The sequence below is a fragment of the Tachyglossus aculeatus genome, chromosome 2 (assembly GCF_015852505.1).
Source record: "Tachyglossus aculeatus isolate mTacAcu1 chromosome 2, mTacAcu1.pri, whole genome shotgun sequence".
NCBI lineage: Eukaryota > Metazoa > Chordata > Mammalia > Monotremata > Tachyglossidae > Tachyglossus > Tachyglossus aculeatus.
The window spans coordinates 841,579-861,927 of NC_052067.1; the positions used below are offsets into that span (position 1 = coordinate 841,579).

Here is a 20,349-nt window from a genome sequence, read left to right on the forward strand (position 1 = left end):
GATCACCTTGTAACCGCCGCAGCACTTAGAACAGTGCTTTGCACATAATAAGTGCTTAATAAATGCCATTATTATTGTTATTATTATTATTTTCCTGAGGCACTGCTCTGCCCGTGTCTCTCCTCTCGTCAAAATCCTCCACCTGCCTCCTCCCGGCCTCTGCCCATGTCTCTCTGCACCAAGCAGAAACTCCTCCTCACGACCAACTTTCGGGGGTCTCCACTGTCTACACTCCTCCCAAGCCAACCCTCTATCTGTGCTATGCTTGACACTGCCGCCTCTGTACTTTCGCTCATGCTGTTCCCCTGATTTGGAACTCCCTCCCTCCTGAAATCTGACAGACAATTGGTCTCTTCACATTCAAATCTCTCCCCGAATTCCACCTCTTCCAACAAGCCTTCCCAGGTTAATTCCCAGCTTTCCAAATCATACAAACCCACCGGCCATCTGTAGGGCTTCTGTACCTTCTTACGCCCATAAGCCTGCTGTTTTCTGCTGTGATCTCCTGTGTCTCTGCGTTTCCACTTTTCCTGGACTAGGGCTAAACTCCTAGCTGGCCTGGGCTGGATGCGGTTCACAGCTCAGCAGCTGTCCACCACTTTCCCACCCCCTAGGAGATCTCACCTTTTTTAACCTGGGTAAGCCCATGCACTGTGCTACTGCAGTCATGAATGGTTTCTCCAGTCTTCCCTCCTGTCCCCTCCCCACTCAGTTTCAGTCCAGGTTTCCCACACAAACTGCCCAATGTTCCCACCCCCTAACCAGGGGGTCATTCCAGGCCTCAGAGTATGGGCCAACCAGACTAAGAATGGACCAACACGACAAGGAATGGACCAAGAATTAACCTGGTATACCTAATCACCCAATGCTATCCAAATGCCCCTAAACTGGCGATTGTCTCTTTAGCCCCTCACCCAAACCCTAGCAATACTCCACCCAAAAACATCCTGTGAGGACACTCCCCGGGGAAGGGGAATGAGAGGCCTAGTATATGAAGGCTTCCAAGGGCTCCTGCCCAAGTGCTCACTGGTCTGTCCCGATGGGTCGAAGGTTATTTTCAAGGAAAATGTTACGATCGGCAAATTGGTGAACAGGAGCAATGAACAATGAACCTATAACATCCGGGGCTGTAAATAAAGGAACCCACACGCATCCATACCCATGCACCTCTAGGCCTCCGGCCCACTGAAACAGGACTCAAGCCCTTCCCTAGAGCTCACTACCAAACAGAGACATCCACTGGCAAGCCCTCAGAAAGATGCCAGCCACACCTCCCGCATCCTGAATAGATTTCGGTGCCAACCCTCTGTCCCTGGGTCAACCGGTCTGCTGGGCGATCGCGGCCACCGCCTTCCACCCGCCGCTTCCCCCGGGAATCTGCTTCCGAAAGAGTGGGGCCGGGCTGGAGTCACAGGCATCTCTTATGGATGGCTCCCCACACTGATGTCCAATTGCCCCCCTACCACCTCCCCACCAACCGGCCCCGCACATGCTCATCAAGCGCCCGCTCCAGTCGAGGCCCCCATCAAATGAGCATCGCTTACTTTCGACGGAACATTTCGGCAAATATGCAGCCGACGCTCCAGAGGTCCACCGGGGTTGCATAGCTGGACTGAAGCAGCACTTCGGGGGCTCTGTACCACAGCGTGACCACCTGAGACACAAAAACACACACTCACATCAGAGGATATTCTCTACTGCCTTCCCTCTCCTGAATCTGTTTCGATGTCTGTCTTCCCCGTAGACTGAAAGCTCCTTGTGGGCAAGGAGTGCGTCTATTAAGTGCTTAGTAAAGTGCCCTGCACCCAGGAAGTGATTGATTGACTGACCGAATAGGGGAGAAACACAGTTCAACAAACAGAAGAAAAAGTTGACAATTCATTGCTTTACTTGTTGCTGACCAGGTGTGAAAAATTTCCTTCAAAAACAATCACAAAATCCCACCTGTCATTCAGGCTAAAGATTCAGATCTGTAACTGTATCCCTCTAGTTGATCTCTCCCAACCTTCCAAGCCTCCGAGAAATACGCCACCTCCAAGAGGCCTTCTCTGACTAACTCCCATCTCTCCACAGCAGCGGGTTCAACATCCATTCTCGGGTTCGGGTGATCCTCGGAGACAGGCAACGTGTTCAAACCTTTCCAAGGTCCTGGAGTGGAAGTTGCAGACCAGGGATGTGTCTCGAGGTTCTGTTGAACTTTCCCAGGCGCTTAGGATGGCACATAATATATACATACAACCCCACAGCACTTATGTACATATCTTTAAATTATATGTTATAAATTATTTTGCACTAATGGCACTAATGTGGCTTCGTGGTAAGAGCCGGGGCTTGGGACTCAAGAGGTCACGGGTTCTAATCCCGACTCTGCCACTTGTCTGCTGTGTGATCCTGGGCAAGTCACTTCACTTCTCTGGGCCTCAGTTCCCTCAAGTGTAAAATGGGGATGAAGACGGTGAGCCCCACGTGGGACAAGTTGATGACCTTGTATCTCCCCCAGCACTTAGAACAGTGCTTGGCACGTAGTAAGTGCTTAACAAACACCATCACTGCTCTTTAGGCTGTAAGCTCATTGTGGGCAGGAAACGTGTCTACTGACTCTGTTATACTGTACTCTCCCAAGTCCGTAGTATAGTGCTCTGCACAAAGGAGGCACACAATAAAATACCACTGACTGATACGCAGTATTTCTACACATACCAGGAAAATGTTGTAGTAGGAGGAGACCTGAGATTTTTCTGAGTACTCATGAGGTGCTCTGTACTATACTAAGTGCTTGGGAAGGGACCCCAGAAGCAAGAACTTCCTCCACACCCCTCCAAGTTCACTGGCTACACTCCAGAATTTGGTCTCGGCACAGGACTCTACACTTCCCTGGAATTTCCTGTCACAGTGCAGCTTGGAGCCTTCCCAGCCTGTACTGGGCCCATGGGCATGGCAGCCTTCCTCAGAGATTGCACAGAGTCCAGGCTGAGGTCCCCCGGGAGCTTCCTGGAGGGCCGGCTCTTGCTCACTCTTATTTCCTGAGCACCTACTGCGCCCTAAGAGAGCACTGCACTAGGCACTCGGGAGAGCACCATAAAAGTACATCACCATCCCTGTACTCAAAGAATTTATAAGGGAATGGGGTAGGCACTGTTTCCATTTAGACTTTTTCAATGCTTGGACTGACTGACCTCAAGCTTCTATGTCTTTTTATAGTAGTATTTATTAAACACCTACTATGTGCTAAGCACTTGGACAGCTAAAGGTTAGCAGACCGGGCATAATCCCTACCCCACAAGGGGCTCACAATTTAGCTTGCCCTCCTTTTACAAAGGAGGAACTGAAACAGGGGACCTGAGTTCTAATCATGGCTCTATCACTTGATTCTCCAGGATGAATTCAAGTCTGGTCCAGTACTCTAACAGATTTTGTAAACTGAAAATCGGGATCAGGACTCATTGCACTTATGTGTATAAAGTACCTCTAAACCCGCTCAGTCAAAAGCTCCTTTAACATTCCAAGGAAGACTATGCTAGTAAGCCATCAGAATTCTTCTCCTGCCAGGCAAGGGCTTCCTTGGCCAGCTCAGTTAAGGGAAATGACAAGACTTTAAAAAGAGTTAAAAACTGACAAAAGTTAATGAATGCGGCAAAGAAGAACTGAGGATGGGCATCTAAACCTCAGGATTAGAACTCCCTGGTCCAAAAAAAGGAAAATCGGCATGCTCTCAGTTTCCCACTTCATCCCTTTCCGGAAGCTTCCAGTAGCTGTACCCCTCTCTGTCCCTCGCAGTTTGCTGGACACTGGACTCATCGTCAGTGGTATTTATGGAGCGCTCATTATGTGCAGAGCATTGTACTAAGCATTTGGGAGAGTCCAACACAGATTCAGCAGTCACATTCCCTGCCCTTCGCTCTCTCCTCCCTACCCTTCTAGTCTTCTCCCACTGCACCCCAGCTTGCACTCTTTGCTCCCCTCAAGGGCCCTTATGACTCCACCAGCCCAACGCCCTGCACACATTGGCCCCCTGCATGGAACCCCCCCCCTGCCGCCTCCCACCACCCTATTTGCCAAACAGCATCCCTTCCGACCTCCCAAGCCCCCGAGAAATACGCCTCCTCCAGGAGGCCTTCTCTGACTAAGCCCCACCTCTCCGTGGTGGTGGTTTAAACATCTGGTCTCGGGATTGGGTGTTCCTTAGATACAGGCAACATGACAAGCAGCGTGGCTCAGTGGAAACAGCACGGGCTTTGGAGTCAGTGGTCACGGGTTCAAATCCCAGCTCCGCCAATTGTCAGCTTTGTGACCTTGGGCAAGTCACTTAACTTCTCTGTGCCTCAGTTACCTCATCTGTAAAATGGGGATTGACTGTGAGCCCCTCGTGGGACAACCTGATTACCCTGTATCCCCCCAGCGCTTAGAACAGTGCTTTGCACATAGCGCTTAATAAATGCCATCATTATTATTATGTTCAAGCCTTTCCAAAGTTCATGAGTGGAAGCTCCTTGCAGACAAGGGGTTGGTCTCGGGATTCTGTTGAACTTTCCTAAATGGTTGGGATGGCACCACTGCATCCAGACGGCACATGCTAAATACCATAACTACTACCCTAGTTGATTTCCTGTGCTAAGAATCTTTCAATCAGTCAATCAATCAAATTTGTTGAGTGCTGTGTGCAGAGTACTGTACTAAATGCTTGGGAAAGTATAACAGAGTAGGCAGCAGTAGCAGAGCAGAAGTAGCCGGACAGTGGAATTCGCCAGGACCTTGGAGTCAGAGAACCTGGGTTCTAATCCTGGCCCTGCCATTTACCTGGGGCAAGTCATTTCACTTCTCTGTGCCTCAGTTACTTCATCTGTAAAATGAGGATAACTGTGAGCGCCATGTGGGACTGTGTCCAACCTGATTATCTTTTACCTACCCCAGTGTTAAAACAGTGCTTGGCACATAGTAAGTGCTTAACAAGGACCACAATTATTATTATTATGACTACTTCTCCGTGCCTCAGTCACCTCATATGTACAATGGGGATTAAATCCTACTCTTTCCTACTTAGACTGCGAGCGTCATGGTTGGGGAGGGGGACCGTGTCTGAACCGATCATTTCGCATCTTGCCCAGTCCTTCGAACAGTGCTCAGCACATAGTAAGTGCTTAATAAGTACCAGAATTATTAAGGAGCAGGGCTGCTTCTCCTGCCGGAATGCCTGGAGAAACAGTAACATCTGGAGACTTCAAGGAGCTATTTGCCACTTTTTTTCCAAAAGGCAAAGCGTTGCTGCCGGTCCTTAAAAGGCAAAGCCATTTCTTAGCAATGCCCAAGGGTCGGGGTCTGTCACCCAGAGATCGGTCAAGTCCAGTCCCGAAAATGCCCGCATTCTGTTCTCGGCCGCCCTGCCCGGCCTGGTATTTACACATGTAAATCTCAAAATGGCCGCGCTTTCCAAATGCCTGATGGATCCCAAGCCCAGTCTCAGCCTTAATCAGTTTATACAGATCCTCTTTTTAGAAGTGCAGTAGGAGTGCAGTGGTGATTTTGACACGAAACAATCACACACTTGATCTTGCTCCTCCCTCACCATAGAAACCAAGCAAATATTTGTAGACATTCCTTTAACCTTTACAGATAAGTAGAAATGAAAATTATACTGAACACAGGATATGGTGAACTGAATAACCAGCTCATCACTTCCTCTACGGGGCCGTCTGAACTTTTGCACAAGTCTGTGCCTAGGGCTGCCTTGCTGCAGCTTGGGGGTGTCAGAGGGTGGCGAGTTTGGATCCTGTCAGAGAGAAACCAGCCCCTTCCCCACATGGCCCTAATCATCTCGCACGGCCGGGGCAGATCCTGGCAGGCGATGGCTAGTGGTTGCTGCTTGTGGCTCGGATATGGGTTCTGGGTTCTAACTCCGGCTCAGTCTGGTGGGGGCACTTCCTGTGACATGATTTGCTCTCTGGGCTGTAACTTCCCTGGCACTTGCACGGTGGCCTGTGTTCTCAATCTACGACAAGGACCGGAAAATCCAAAAAGTAGGAGTACCGATACCTGTTGAGAGCCTATAGAATTCCTCTAGACTGTAAGCTCCTTGTGGGCAGGGAATCATGTCTGCCTAGTCTATTGTATCATACCCTTCCAAGCACTTAGTATACCACCCTGTCCACAGTAAGCGCTCAGTAAATACTGACGATTGATCGATCGACTGAGGGCACTGCACTAAGAGCTTGGGATGCAAAACAGAAGCCCAAGACTTACCCTCTGCCCACACAGATCTTCATTCTACCAGGACTGAACTGTTGGATGAGGGATATAGCTTAGAGGTGAGGAAGAATTTTGGGGCCGTGAGGCAGATTAGCACGAGGACAGGCTCCAGAGGAAGGTCAAGAAATCTCCCTCTCTGAAGGGCTCGAGGATGGGCTGGTTTTTTCCCTTATCTGGGTGCTCTGGAGGATCTCTCAAGGCCCCAAAGTCTCAGGTCATTCTGTGCAAGCACAGTGCCAAATTGAAAAGATGTCTAGGCCTGTCCTCGAAGCAATCATAAATATGGGTGGATTTTAATCCTTCAACACATGTTCTCTCCAGACCATGGGATGGCAATCCAAGTTGCAGCTGGCCAGGGAGTATACAACAGACTCTGGGATTGATCCCTGATCCTTCCAGAGGGGCTGAGGTCCCGGGAGGACGACCGTCATGGTAGGAAAGCTGCCTGACCTAGTGGAAAGACCACCTGGCCTTGGTTCTAATCCCAGCTCTGGTTTTTGCCTGCCGTTTGACCTCGGGCAAGTTGTTTCCCTTCTCTGGGCCTCAGTTTCCTCATCTGTAAAATAGGGATCCCATACCTGATCTCTCTTCTACTACAGGCTGTAAGCCCCACATGGGACGTGGACTGTGTCTGACCTGATTACCCTGTATCCGCCCTGGAGCTTGGAGCATAGTAAGCACTTAATAAAAACCACAGTCATTATTGTTGTCTCCAGGACACTTGCCCTCACTATTAGGGGCTGACTGTCAAACAGCTCAGCTTTCCCTTCTAAGAACCCAACATGGATCTACCACCCATGGATTTATCTAAACCTGCCTCCGGGAACCAACGGGTACTTTCGGCCTGCAAATGTCCACTGGGAATGAATTCCATCAGCTTACCACCTGCCCGATGAAGAAGTGATTTTGCTTGCATTGAAGTTATCTCTATCAACATTCCTACAGAACCTGACATTCACATTAAACAAGAATCCAGATACTGTTGACCTTTGTACTCAAGGAACACACCATGCTCAAAATGTAAAGACAAAAGGCACTATTTTAAAACAGAGAAGCAGCATGGCCTAGTAGAAAAACCATGAGATCATGGACTTGGGAGTCAGAGGACCTGGATTCTAATCTCAGTTCCACCACCTGACTACTCTGCGACTTTGGGCAAGTCACTTCACTTCTGTGGGTTTCAGTTTCTTCACCTGTAAAATGGGGATTCTGTACCTGTTCACTCTCCTCCTTAGACTGTGAGCCCCACGTGGGACAGGGACTCTGTCTGACCTGATTAACTTGTTTCTTCCCTAGCATTTCATATGGTGCTTGGCACGTAGTACACTCTTGACAAATAATACTGACAACAATAATGATAATACTAATAAAATTTGCTGCTATGCAGTGCTGGGGTGGGGGCATTGGACGCCTCCCAGAGCCAACTATTTCCAGTCCGTCGTTGCGCCGCCTGTGGCTTGTCCAGTTGCTTGGAAGAGTACAAATGCCATCCTGCCCCTTGTCTGGTTTTCGGGGTTTTGCCTCCTTTTCTGCCCAATTCTATCAGTTCTCCCAGCAGCAGACCAGGCCTATGGACCACAGTGTGAGTTTTCCTTCACATGGGTTCGCCAAATCATCATGGCATAGTGGACAGAGCACGGGTCTGAGAGTCAGAAGGTCATGGGTTCTAATCCCGGCTCCGCCACTTGTCTGCTATGTGACTTTGGGCAAATCACTTAACTTCTCTGGGCCTTAGTTACCTCATTTGTAAAATGGGGTTTGAGACTGTGAGCCCCACGTGGGACAGGGACTATTTCCAACTTGATTTGCTTTTATCCATCCCAGGGCTTAGTTCCGGATACATAATAAGCACTTAACAAATACCATCATCATCATCATTATTATAATTATTATTATAATCACCCAAATGACAGGAGAAAGGATTGGACTTGGTTCTGGGTGACCTCATGTCCCAGTTGTCCACTGGTTGATTCATTTTATTTCCATCACACTGGGTGACTGTGAATATGAGCTGCAGTGCAGTTGGGTTTTTTTGTATTTCTTTAAGGCATTTGTTTTTTCAGTCCCATATGTTGGTGCTTGGAAATCCAGGGGGAGAAGGTGCTCCTTTCTGGGACTACTAATCAAGGAATACAAAAATCCATGTCTTCGATGGTGAATGTAGCATTTCACACAAAACTAATTATAATGGCCTTTATTTCTAGGAAGAACCACAGTATTGAGGATGTTGCAGAATATTTCTAGGTACATCCGTTATCAAGATAGATACGCGTGTATACAAAACCAACGGAAAGCCATGTACCTAGACCGAGTGGCTTGCACTTCACAAGTTTCAGTGCATTACGGTTACTGGTTACAAAAGCTGCTGGGAAAGAAAAGTCGCCCTCTGAGCTAGGGTACGGATTTGGCTTCCAGCTAGTGAGGGTGTGAACTTGAAATTCTTTTCATGTTTCACCTCAGATAGTTCAAGGAAATACAAATTTTCCATTTAGAAGCTTTTCAGAGAATCTTGCTGCTTCCAACAAGATAAAACATGGCATTTCTCTTTGTTTTGGAGACCAGTGGGAACTTGAATATGTCTTGAATAGACAGGACCCCAAAGGAAAGAACACTTAGGGATTCCAAGTTGTGAGGGGGCGGGGGGGGGGGGGGGATGAGAAAGAGAAAGAGAGAGAAAGAGAAAGAGAAAGAGAGCGAAATGCCCCATAGTCACAACTGCTTTATTTTTCAATCGATGGAATTTTGTGAGCACTTACTATGTTGGGAGAGTTCCTAGTTCAAACTTATAGGGCTTTGAACCAAATTTCCCAAATGGAAGCCAATCAGGCAATTTTCAAAGGGAAGTGATGTCCATCTACCTGAGCCAACTCTTCCAAAAATCCTCCAAAAGGAGCAGTGAGCTTCATGAACCCCAAAGGCAGCAAGAAAACTAAGAACTGCTTGGAGCAGGATGATGATGAGCTGTAACAGGTCATCATCATCATTAATGGCATTTTTTGAGCACTTATTGTGTGTGTGTGGATCAATCAATCAACCAATCAATTAATCAGTTGCATTTATTAAACAATACTGTGTACAGAGCACTGAACTAAGCACTTGAGAAAGTACAATATAACAACACAACAGACACATTCCCTGCCCACAGTGATCTTACAGTCCAAGCGCTCACTACCGACAAGACCCAGCCACCAACCCAGAGCTCCTCAGCTCTAATGTCCACATTCTTGCACTCTGCCCCTTCTCCCCTATCTGTAACTGACTTTAATGTCTGTCTCTCCCCCTGGACAGTAAGCTCCTTGAAGGCAGGGATCGTATCTACCATGTCCATTGTATTCTCCCAAATGCTTAGTTCAGTGTTCTGCACACAGTAAGAAAACACTGACTGATCGACTGAACATGATGCTCTGCTGCAGGCTGGGGCCAAAGTTACTTGACCTTGGGGATTAGGCTGGAAGCTCCTTGAGGGCAAGGAGCGTGCCTTCTTACTTTATTATACTCACCCAAGAGCTTAGTTCAATGTTCTGGAAGTATCTTTAGGGCAGGGATCATGATTTTTAACTCAACCATACTTTCCCAAGTGCTCACTACAGTGCTCTGCAAGAAGTGAGTACTCAGTCAATGCTCTCAAGGAACTGCATTAGGATGGAGGGCAACCATACTGGTCAAGGGACCAGCCCTGGGCTACCCTCAGAGAGGCTCTGCTCCTAACCCCACCCGATCCCCGGTAAAGGCTCCGGGCTGGCTCTAGCCCTCTAAGGATGCCCAAAGTGGGGGGTGGGGGTGGGGCTGTCTGGAGCCTCTGGTCTCAAGCTCCTAGAATGCCAGGGTCTGGGCATCTTGGAGCAGCTCTGACAAACCTGGCACCTGACTGGCCATCCTGACGGCAGGAACAGGCAGCCCATCTTTTGATGCCAAAAGATGTTCCCTCATGTACGGGAAGGTGGACCAGGTTGGCCAGGGGTCACGGCAACGGGCTGGAGTCAACAGCAGAGTCGAGAATAGGGAATGTGTCCGATTATTGTTGTATTGTACTCTTCAAGCGCTTAGTACAGTGCTCTGCGCACAATCAGCAGGCCCCCTACCCAGCCCCTGCAGCCACATTCCTCCCCTGGTAGCAGCTTCGCTCTTCTTCCCCCGGGCCTGGAATGCCCTCCCTCTGCCCATCCGCCAAGCTAGCTCTCTTCCTCCCTTCAAGGCCCTGCTGAGAGCTCACCTCCTCCAGGAGGCCTTCCCAGACTGAGCCCCTTCTTTCCTCTCCCCCTCGTCCCCCTCTCCATCCCCCCATCTTACCTCCTTCCCTTCCCCACAGCACCTGTATATATGTATATATGGTTGTACATATTTATTACTCTATTTATTTATTTATTTATTTTACTTGTACATTTCTATCCTACTTATTTTATTTTGTTGGTATGTTTGGTTCTGTTCTCTGTCTCCCCCTTTTAGACTGTGAGCCCACTGTTGGGCAGGGACTGTCTCTATGTGATGCCAATTTGTACTTCCCAAGCGCTTAGTACAGTGCTCTGCACATAGTGCTCTGCACAATAAATATGATTGATTGATTGATTGATTCTTGCCTCCTCCCGCCCCTCTCCGCCTCAGAGGCCATGGGACAGGGAGGATTATGAGAAGCTGGGCCAGGAATCGGGAGAGCAGCAACTGTGTCCAGATCCGGTGTAGCCCTCCTCGGGCTGACTGGTCAAAGGAAAATCCCTGGTCCAAAGTCCTCCGACCTCTTCCTAGCTTGGCCACCGTCTGGTCATCAGGTTCAGGGCAAATCAACACCGTCCCCTCCTCGCACTATTAACCAGGGATGGCGCAGCTCGGTCCTGACACTAAAGCCCAGACGGCACCCCCGTTCAGTAGCCCCGGATGAGCCTCGGCTGAGACCGCATGATGGAGACCCAGCGGGGAGGAACCGATCCTGGTGTCGGTGGCTCTGTGGTACCACTTGCGCTCTCTCGACCAGGTGGGAGCCCAAGCCTCACACCCAGCTCTGCCTTTGAAGCCTAAGTAGAAAAATGGCTGTAATATAGAATAGCCAAGTTTTCATGGGCTTTGGTTGTGGCTCCTGTAGAGATGGTGTTCAAATGACACCAAGCATAAATCATGATGACCGAGTTAAGTCTGACATTGCCCACATTTACTGGTCAAGAGTGAATCTCCAATTCCTGGGGACCCCACCTTCTTGTCAAGATAGCTTGGAAGCCCCCACTTTGAGCACCCCACCAGCACCAGAGCCCACATCCAAAGAACAAAACTACCATTTATTAGCCTCCAAGACCAAAAGGTTGCCATTTTTAGCACAGGGAAGACCAAAGCTCATTTTAAACGGCTTTTCAAAACGGTAGTTGCTATGAACACTTTATTCTCCCCTCCCACTCCCTTTGACAAGTGGCAGAAGCGAGAAGGAACAGCGAATGAAATGCAAAGAAAGTGCAAAGTCTAAACTCTCATTTTGACCATTCTCTCGGTCTCTCTCCCCCTCCACGTTTCAGTCTGCACATCTCTGAGAGACTTACTTCCTGAGGCTGACTCTGACCCTGTACCCACTTACTGTTCTGACTCATTAAATAAAGGTGGAATTTTTTTTAAAGAAAGTCGCATGCAGTCAGCTAAAGAAAAAAATGTAACAGCAAAAAAGAGGTTACTAGTGGAGTGTCGTATAGAGCCTGAAGACTAGGATCCGGGGAAAGGTAAATGAAGTGAAAAATTCCTCTTCTATTTTGAAATATCAGATTTCATTAATAACAATTGAAGTATTTATTAAGTGCCTACTCTGTGCCAAACGCTTTACTAAGCATCGGGGTAGATATAATATAGTGAGATCAGACAGTGTCCCTATTCCACATGGGGATTGGAGTCTAAGGGAAACAGGCATTTCATCTTTATTTTACAGATACGGAAACTGAGGCTCAGAAAAAGTAAGTGACTTGACTTGTCACCTAATAGACAAGTGGCAGAGTGGAGACTAGAACCCAGTTCCCCTGTTTCCCAGGACTGTGGTCTTTCCATTATGCCTCGCTGGAAATGGTCTTCAATCCAAGAACAATCAAATACACTGATCTTTCCACTGGCATCAGCAAGGGGTGGGAATGACGATGATGATAAAAAAATACTCAGGTATTTATGAAGGGAAGCAGCTTAGCGTAATAGATAGACCATGGGCACGAGAGTCAGAAGGCCATGGATTCTAGTCCCAGCTCTGCCACCTGTCTACTGTGTGACCTAGGGCAAGTCATTTCACTTCTCTGTGCCTCAGTTACCTCATCTGTAAAATGGGGATTGAGACTGTGAACCCCATGTGGGACAGGGATTGTATCCAACCCGATTTGCCAGTATCCACCCCAGTGCTTAGAACAGTGCCTGACACGTAATAAGCGTTTTACAAATACCACAATTATTACTGTTATTACTACTAAGGGATTATTATGTGGCAAACAGTGTAGTAAGCACCGGGGTAGGTACAAGGTAATCACATCAGAAAATCCCTCATCCACTCCCCGCTCAGTGGAAAGGGCACTGAGCAGGTGAGGTCTGAACAATGAAGCCGGGGGAACCGCAGGCTTCTCCCCTTCCGCCTGAATGAACTTGAGAGTTTTGTGACTGACTAATGGAAACCTTTCTCTTTGGGGCTTTATCCAGGTCGTTCCCAAAGCAGGGCGTGTGCAAATGCCAGAAACGTGAACGGCCAACCCTCCGATATCCACGGGAGTTGATAATCCCCAGAGAAACCCTACCTGCCATTCTATTCAGATCAGAAGTCCAAGCATTTCCCGGAGTGGCTTACGGTGGAGATTAATCATCAAAGGATTGGAGACCTGAACAGCAATGGTCTCCTCCAGCCAAGCAACAGTTTATAATCACCGACCCCGAGAGATCATGGAGATAGCTGAGATCCAAACTGTGGCATCTCTGACTATACAACCTTGCAGCAGTGGAGTGATGCTGGGATTGTTGCTGCCATGTGATGCCAAGCGATAGGCTGATGGTTGTGTGCCTCTGTACTGTAATAAAGGACTGGACCAATGGAGGGGCAAAGTGGCATCCACATCACCTAGGCAACACAAGCAGCCTAGAGCAAAGTCACAAGGGAATCTGGCTTTGTAAACGATGGATGAGTCGCGAAGGCTTCACGACCACCAACTGGTCTGAAGGAATTGATGACAGCATTTATGGTCTACCCAGTGCCACTCGCAAGTCCTCAACCCCGTTAGTCATACACCCCGCCGGGGCAGTGGGTGAAACGATTAAGCGGTGGGCAAGGGTGCTGCACATTGCTGAGGGCAAACAAGAATTCTATGCAAGGAGAGTGTCTACCAACTCTGTTGTACTGTACTCTCCCAAGTGCTTAGTACAGTGCTCTGCACATAGTTAGCACTTAATAGATACCACTGATCGATTGCACACAATTCTATTTGCATCCACGGCATGGAGGCTGTAGTTAAGTGAATAATGATTGGAAATGACAGTCAACCCCTTTTTCCCCCTTCGGATCACAGAAAGAAGGCGGCTTGGGGAGCCAACACTGACAGCGTGAAAGACAAGTGCCATAGAGATTCAGAGATGGGAGTTCCGCCACCAAGCCAAGGACTGGCTGGCTTCTTCGCACCTCCAAGAACTCCCAGAGATCCAAACCCACGAAGAGTAGATCTGCAGAGGGAAGCCCCACTGAAGGGCTAAGGCTGGTGAAGGTCTCCCATTGGGATCCAAAGATGAGGCTCAGGGCTGATGCTTCAGGGTGAGAGCTCACAACACAGGAAACAAAGTGGCCTAATGGATACATCCCGGACCTGGGGTTCCAATCCCAGTTCTACCACCTGTCTGCTGTGACCTCAGACAAATCACTTAACTTACCTGTGCCTCAGTTACCTCATCTGTAAAATGGGGATTCATTGTGAGCATCAAGTGAGGCTATGTCTGACCTGACAGCCCTGTATCTACCCCAGTGCTTAGTACAGTGCCTTGGCAGATAGTGAGCGCTGAACAAATGCCACCTAGAAAAACGAAAACAAAACCACGCAGGTGGTTGCACAATGCTGCTCATGCTTCTGTCCCTGCCTGGCATGTTCTGGCTGGGTCTCAGGGCGCAGAATATGGCAGAAGGGCTTAATGCCCAGGACTCAGGGATAGGAATGGGGAACGGTGACCACAGAGTCAATGTCTGGCCATAGCACTGGGGCTTGGCAGGTGGTGGGTGGCCTTGGAGGCCTCTGCGGTCTTTGTCGCCCACATCAGCTAGCTGCCGATTGCTGCAGGACCTGTCGGTCCTCTCCGACACCAGCCCAGCAGCTGTGGGAGACGGGCAGAAACTCTGGACCAGATGAATACTTTGTCAAGGGAAGTGCCAACATCTCATGGCCTGAACGGTCTTCTCATTCCCCCTTGGTCTCTCCTAGTCCCTAACCATCTGCTGCCCCATCCAGCCACTTACTCCCTTATCACTTTCTGGGAGTTTCTCTCAGAGTTTTCAATCAATCAATCAATCAATCAATTGAACTTCTAGACTGTGAGCCCACTGTTGGGTAGGGACCATCTCTATATGTTGCCAACTTGTACTTCCCAAGCACTTAGTACAGTGCTCTGCACACAGTAAGCGGTCAATAAATACAATTGAGTGAATGAATGAAAGGAAGCACTCAGTAATTTCCCTGGATGACAGACTTTGCAAATGGCAAATCTCCTTGAGGGCAGGGAATGTGTTCCTTTTTCCTCAGCTCCCCCTCCCCTCTGTGTCCCCCCGACTTGCTTCCTTTGCTCTACCCCCGTCTCCCCACCCCATATGTACCTATCTATAATTCTGTTTATTTATATTGATGCCTGTTTACTTGTTTTGATGTCAGTCCCCCCTGTTCTAGACTGTAAGCCCGGTGTGGGCAGGGATTGTCTCTTTTTATTGCTGAACTGTACTTTCCAAGTGCTTAGTACAGTGTTTTGCATACAGTAAGCGTTCAAAAAGTACAACTGAATGAATGAAAGAATACACTGCTTAGTACAGTGCCTGGCACATAGTAAGTGCTTAACAAGTACCATTATTATTATTTTTATTGTTATTATTATTACTTCCTCTGATTGAGCTCTGAATTTTACTAGAAGAAAATAAAACCGCTTCTTTGTCTACCCAGAAAGGCCAGGCTTCTCATGCTCTAGGGCAGGGCAGGGAACTGGGATAGAGGACAAAGAGATAAGAAGGACAACGTGGTTGGTTATTAACAAACGCCCCATTAACGGACCCTTCTGGGTCCTGATTAAGTGACAGCATTCCCCGCATTCCTTGGACTCCGTGAGCCCGGCGCCCAGCACAGCAGCCAGGCTCCGTGGGCAGGGCCAACCACCGAACGGGCCGCTGTCTCGGGCCTCTCGAGTTCCAGTCTGAGGGAAGATGGTTTCCCTCATTGCCCAGAAACACCCTCTCTGGTCACGCAGCAGCAACTTGCTGTGTGCTGCAGTTTCCATAAACAGGGAGCGTCGCCACGCGCGGGCCGAGAGGACAGAGGGGTTCTGTCCTGCGGGCCCGGTGGCGGGGAGCCAACGCTGACGATTCCCTGCTCAGGAACGGCCGGCTTCAAAAGCCTTTGCTGTTGCCGTGTGGTGACCTGCCTCCGTCTCCCAAGGAGCGCTCCGTTTAACCCGTGTGGCGCCACGGCCAAGAGGAGGCACCTTTCTCTGAAGAACCGACCATCCCGGCAGGCAGGCCACTGGTGTCCAACCTGCGAAAAGGATCGAGCCCCTGTGCCCGGATGGGCGTTGGGTCCTCCTCGGGGAACGTGGCCACTGTGGGAGGTGGACTGGGGCTCGTGAGCCCAGGGACTGGGAAACGACAGGAAGGGAAGCCTCCCATTTAGGCTAGCCAATTTGACGCAGTCCTCACGGTAGGCATTTGACGAGATGCTTACAATGAACACCAGAATAGCTAGTAAGAATAATAGCACAAGAAGCAGTGTGGCCTAGTGGACTGAGTATGGGGCTGGGGGTCAGAAGGACCTGGGTTACAATCCCGGTTCTGGCACTGGTCTGCTGCGTGACCTTGGGCAAGTCACTTCACTTCTCCGGGCCTCATTTACCTTACCTGTAAAATGGGCATTAGTACTTTGAGCCCCATGTGGTACAGGGACTGCGTTCAACCTGACAACCTCGCATCTATCCCAGCGCTTAGTACAGTGTTTGGCACATAGCAAGTGCTTAAAAAATTCCATCATCATCATCCTCTGGGACTCAGTTACCTCATCTGTAAAATGGGGATTAAGATTATGAGCACATAGTGGGGCAAGGACTGTGTCCAACCCTACTAGCTTGTATCTACCCCAGCACTTAGTACAGTGCCGGGCACCGAGTAAACGCTTAACAAATACCATTTAAATAATAATAATAATAATAATAATAATAATAATAATAGCAAATTGTGGTATTAAGTGCTTCCTATGTTCTAACGACAATGCTAAACACTGGGGTTGTTGTTGTTGTCTAACGCTGTGGAGTCATGTCCGACCCACAGTGACGCCATGGACACATCTCTCCCAGAACACTCCCACCTCCATCTGCAATCGTTCTGGTAGTGTATCCAGAGTTTTCTTGGTAAAAATACGAAAGCGGTTTACCATTGCCTCCTTCCGCGCAGTAAACCTGAGTCTCCGCCCTTGACTGTCTCCCATGCCGTTGCTGCCCAGCACTGTGGTAGATACAAGATAATCAGGACGGTCACAGTCCCTCTCCCGCAAGAGGTTCACAGACTGAGGAACAGGAGGGACAGGTATTTAATCCCTATTTAACAGATGAGGAAACTGAAGCCCACAGAAATTACATGACTTGCCCAGGGTCATTCACCAGAATAGCCTAGTGGAAAGAGTGCCTGCCTGGGCATCAGAATGCCTAAGTTTTAATTCTGACTTTTCCAAATGCTTGCTGTGTGACCCTGAGCAAGGCACTTAAACTTCTGTGTGCCTCAGTTTCCTCAACTGAAAATGGGGATTAAACCCTATTCTCTCCTTAGGCTGTGAGCCCCATATGGGACAGGGACCGTGTCCCAGCTGATAAACTTGTATCTAGAGCAATGCTTGACATATGTTAAGAACTTGACAAATACCATAAAAAATTCCTGTTCTCTCTCCTCCTTAGACTGGGAGTCCTATGTGGGACAAGGACTGTGCCTGCTTTTGATGAAAGAGTATCTATGTCAGCACTTAGCACATAATCAACATCTAACAAATACTATAATTATTACTATAATCATGCCACCTCTACTGCAGGGTCACAGGTTGGTTTGCAGTGGACCCCGTGGAGGACTCTCATTCGCCCACTGCAGCTGCCGCTATGATGCAAAAGCTTATCAGATCTTGCCCCTATATTTGATAGTTTTCATTGGGTAAATAATAGGAAATAGCTCCATGTCTCATCCCTACCACTGAAGACCCCTTGCTCGTGTCCTTCCTCCTACCTGGGGTTCCCTTCTTCTTCACGTCTGATAGAACACAGCTCTTCCCATCTTCAAAGCCCTAGTAAAATCAGTTCTCCAGGAAGCCTTCCCTGACTAACCTCTCACCTCCCCATCCCACTTTCTTCCCCTTCAGTGTCACTTTTGCATTTGAATCTGTACCCCAAAACACTGAGGTACTCACCCCACCTCCCCACCCCATCGTTTAGGTACACACTTTTATACCTGGTTGTTTTCTCCAATGATAATGAATTTTAATGTTAGTTTCCCCTGCTAGACTATAAACTCCTTGCACTTACCCCTCCCTCGGCAAATCCATATCCACGTCCATATCCGTAACTTATTTATTTCTAGTCACGTCCGTCTCCCTCCCGAGACTGTAAGTTCCTTGTGGGCAGGAATGCGTCTACCGATTCTGTTATACTGCACTGTCCCAAGTGCTTAGTACAGATGCTCTGCACACAGTAAGGGCTCAATACATACGACTGATCCTTGAGGGCAGGGATCAAGTCTACCCACTCTATTGTTCTCAGCATAGTGCTCTGCACATGCTAAGTGCTCCCAATAAATATCACTGATTGCCTAACACTTCCCCTAGTTGGCACGGAGTCTGGATTAGAAAAGATTTACTCATAAATTCGGCATCATGAAGTCGTACCAACAGCTGGTTTCTGGATAAAAAGGAATCTGTTTTCTTGGTGGTACTGTGGGTGGGGGAGGGGGACTATGTCCTGAAATCGACTCCCTAGAAAAGAGCCCCTGCTGTCTTTTCCTCTACTAATGGCACATCGCTTCTGGAAAGTTTTTGGTCTGGGGACTTCACTCACACCGGTTTCTAAACATCCCCGGTCCCCCGCCTCGGAGCGAACCGGGAGGCTTGCAGGGGCACCGGCCAGGAGACTCCAGGGCCGGGACGGAGCGCAGGCTGGGCGGAGGATGCCAAACGCCAAATGCGCTCAGCTCCCCAGGACGCGGCTGCGCTGGGCCTCTCGCAGCGAACAAAGCGAGCTCAGTTTGGCTCCCGTCCCCTCCGCGCTACCACATCCGCGCATCGTTATTCGGAAAATTCCAGATACATGCGGTCATTGGTGGGGGGCAGGGGGAGGGCTTTTTTCCAGGACATTTGGGCCTTTAATGTCCAGACGCCATGCCCCCCGCCCCACTCTGTACCCTCCCTTCCCACTCCTTATCTGTCCCTGTTTGGGGCTTTGCCAGCTGGGTCCAGCAATTCATAGAGCAGAAGAAAAATACACTCTCCCTCCCTGGAAACAGGCACAGTCGCACAGGAAATACCAAATGGAAACATGATTATGTATTGTTTCACTCTTTCAGGCCACTGGTGGGCTGCCCCACCAAGGGCCGAATTCTCAGGAGTGGGCTTCTCCTAGATGATCAGATCAATCAGGGGATGCCCGGAGCGTCATTTCCACACTCCGCCCCGTGCAGTCACTGGCCTGGACCTGTGGCCCAGTGAACGCCCGCAGGCAGCAGTTGGGCCGCAGCCCTCCAAAGCCCTTCCCTTTTAATAATAGTAATAGTAATAATAGTTGTGGTATTTGTTAAGCGCTTACTATGTGCCAGGTACTGTACTAAGTGCTGGGGTGAATACAAGCAAATTGGGTTAGACAGAGTCCCTGTCATGCATGGGGTTCACATTCTCAATTCCCATTTTACAGATGAGGGCACTGAGTCTCAGAGAAGTGAAGTGACTTGCCTAAGGCCACACAGCAGACTAGTGGCGGAGCTGGGATTAGAACCCATGACCTTCTGATTCCCAGGTCTGTGCTCTATCCATTCGGCCATGCCACTTTTCTAATTTAATTGAAGTATTTAATTAGTGAAGCTTCTCTTTTTTTTAATAAAAAACTCTTTTAATTAGACACCTTTTGGCTAAAGGTGATGCTACAGAATTTAAGCACTTACTATGTGCCAAGCACTGTTCTAAGGACTGGGGTAGATATAATCAGAATGGCGAAGTGAATAGAGCACGGGTCTGGGATCCAGAAGATCATGGGTTCTAATCTGAGTTAATTTGCTTGTAACCACCCCAATGCTTAGTACTGTGCTTGGCACCTAGTAAGTGCTTAACAAATACCACAGTTATTATTACAAGTTAGGCAGGTTGGACAGTCCCTGTTCCGCACGTGGCTCACACTGTTAATCCTCATTTTACAGATGAGGGATCCAAGGCCCAGAGAAGTTAAGTGACCTGCCCAAGCAGACATGTGGTGGACCCAGGATTAGAACCCACGTCCTTCTGACACCCAAGCCCAGGCTCTATCCACTAGGCCATGTAACCTCTTAGGGTCCATGTAGCGGGGTACGCACATTTCCCTCCTGTTGGGAAAAGGAACCGGCAGGAGCCGGCCCCCTTGAGAGGCTAGGTGGTGAAGTGGGCCAACACGGGCCCGCCTGCAAGGCCAATGTTGATTATCTGGGCACATCGGAGGTGACTCTGGAATTGCTTTGGGCCCGATCCCAAGACCTGGGACTTCCCTTCTGAGTTGGCTAAGGGGAACATTGGCGCTTCCATCTCCGCCCAGCCTTTTGGCAAACCAGGCCGGCCATGTCGATGGACGGGCGGGTCCCAATGTGCATTCATTTATCATTCATTCAATCATATTTATTGAGCAATTACTACGAGCAAAGCACTGTACTAAGTGTTTGGGAGAGTA

The 20,349-nt window shown here is 48.9% G+C and overlaps 1 protein-coding gene across 1 annotated transcript in view; it reads right to left on the reverse strand.

The window, feature by feature from the left end:
- Nucleotides 1–20,349, reverse strand: part of CDK6 (cyclin dependent kinase 6) — a 193,460-nt gene that overhangs the window by 48,338 nt on the left and 124,773 nt on the right. The window contains exon 4 of the mRNA XM_038742474.1: nt 1,545–1,654. Coding sequence (XP_038598402.1) covers nt 1,545–1,654 — 110 coding nt within the window. The remainder of the gene's footprint in view (nt 1–1,544; nt 1,655–20,349) is intronic.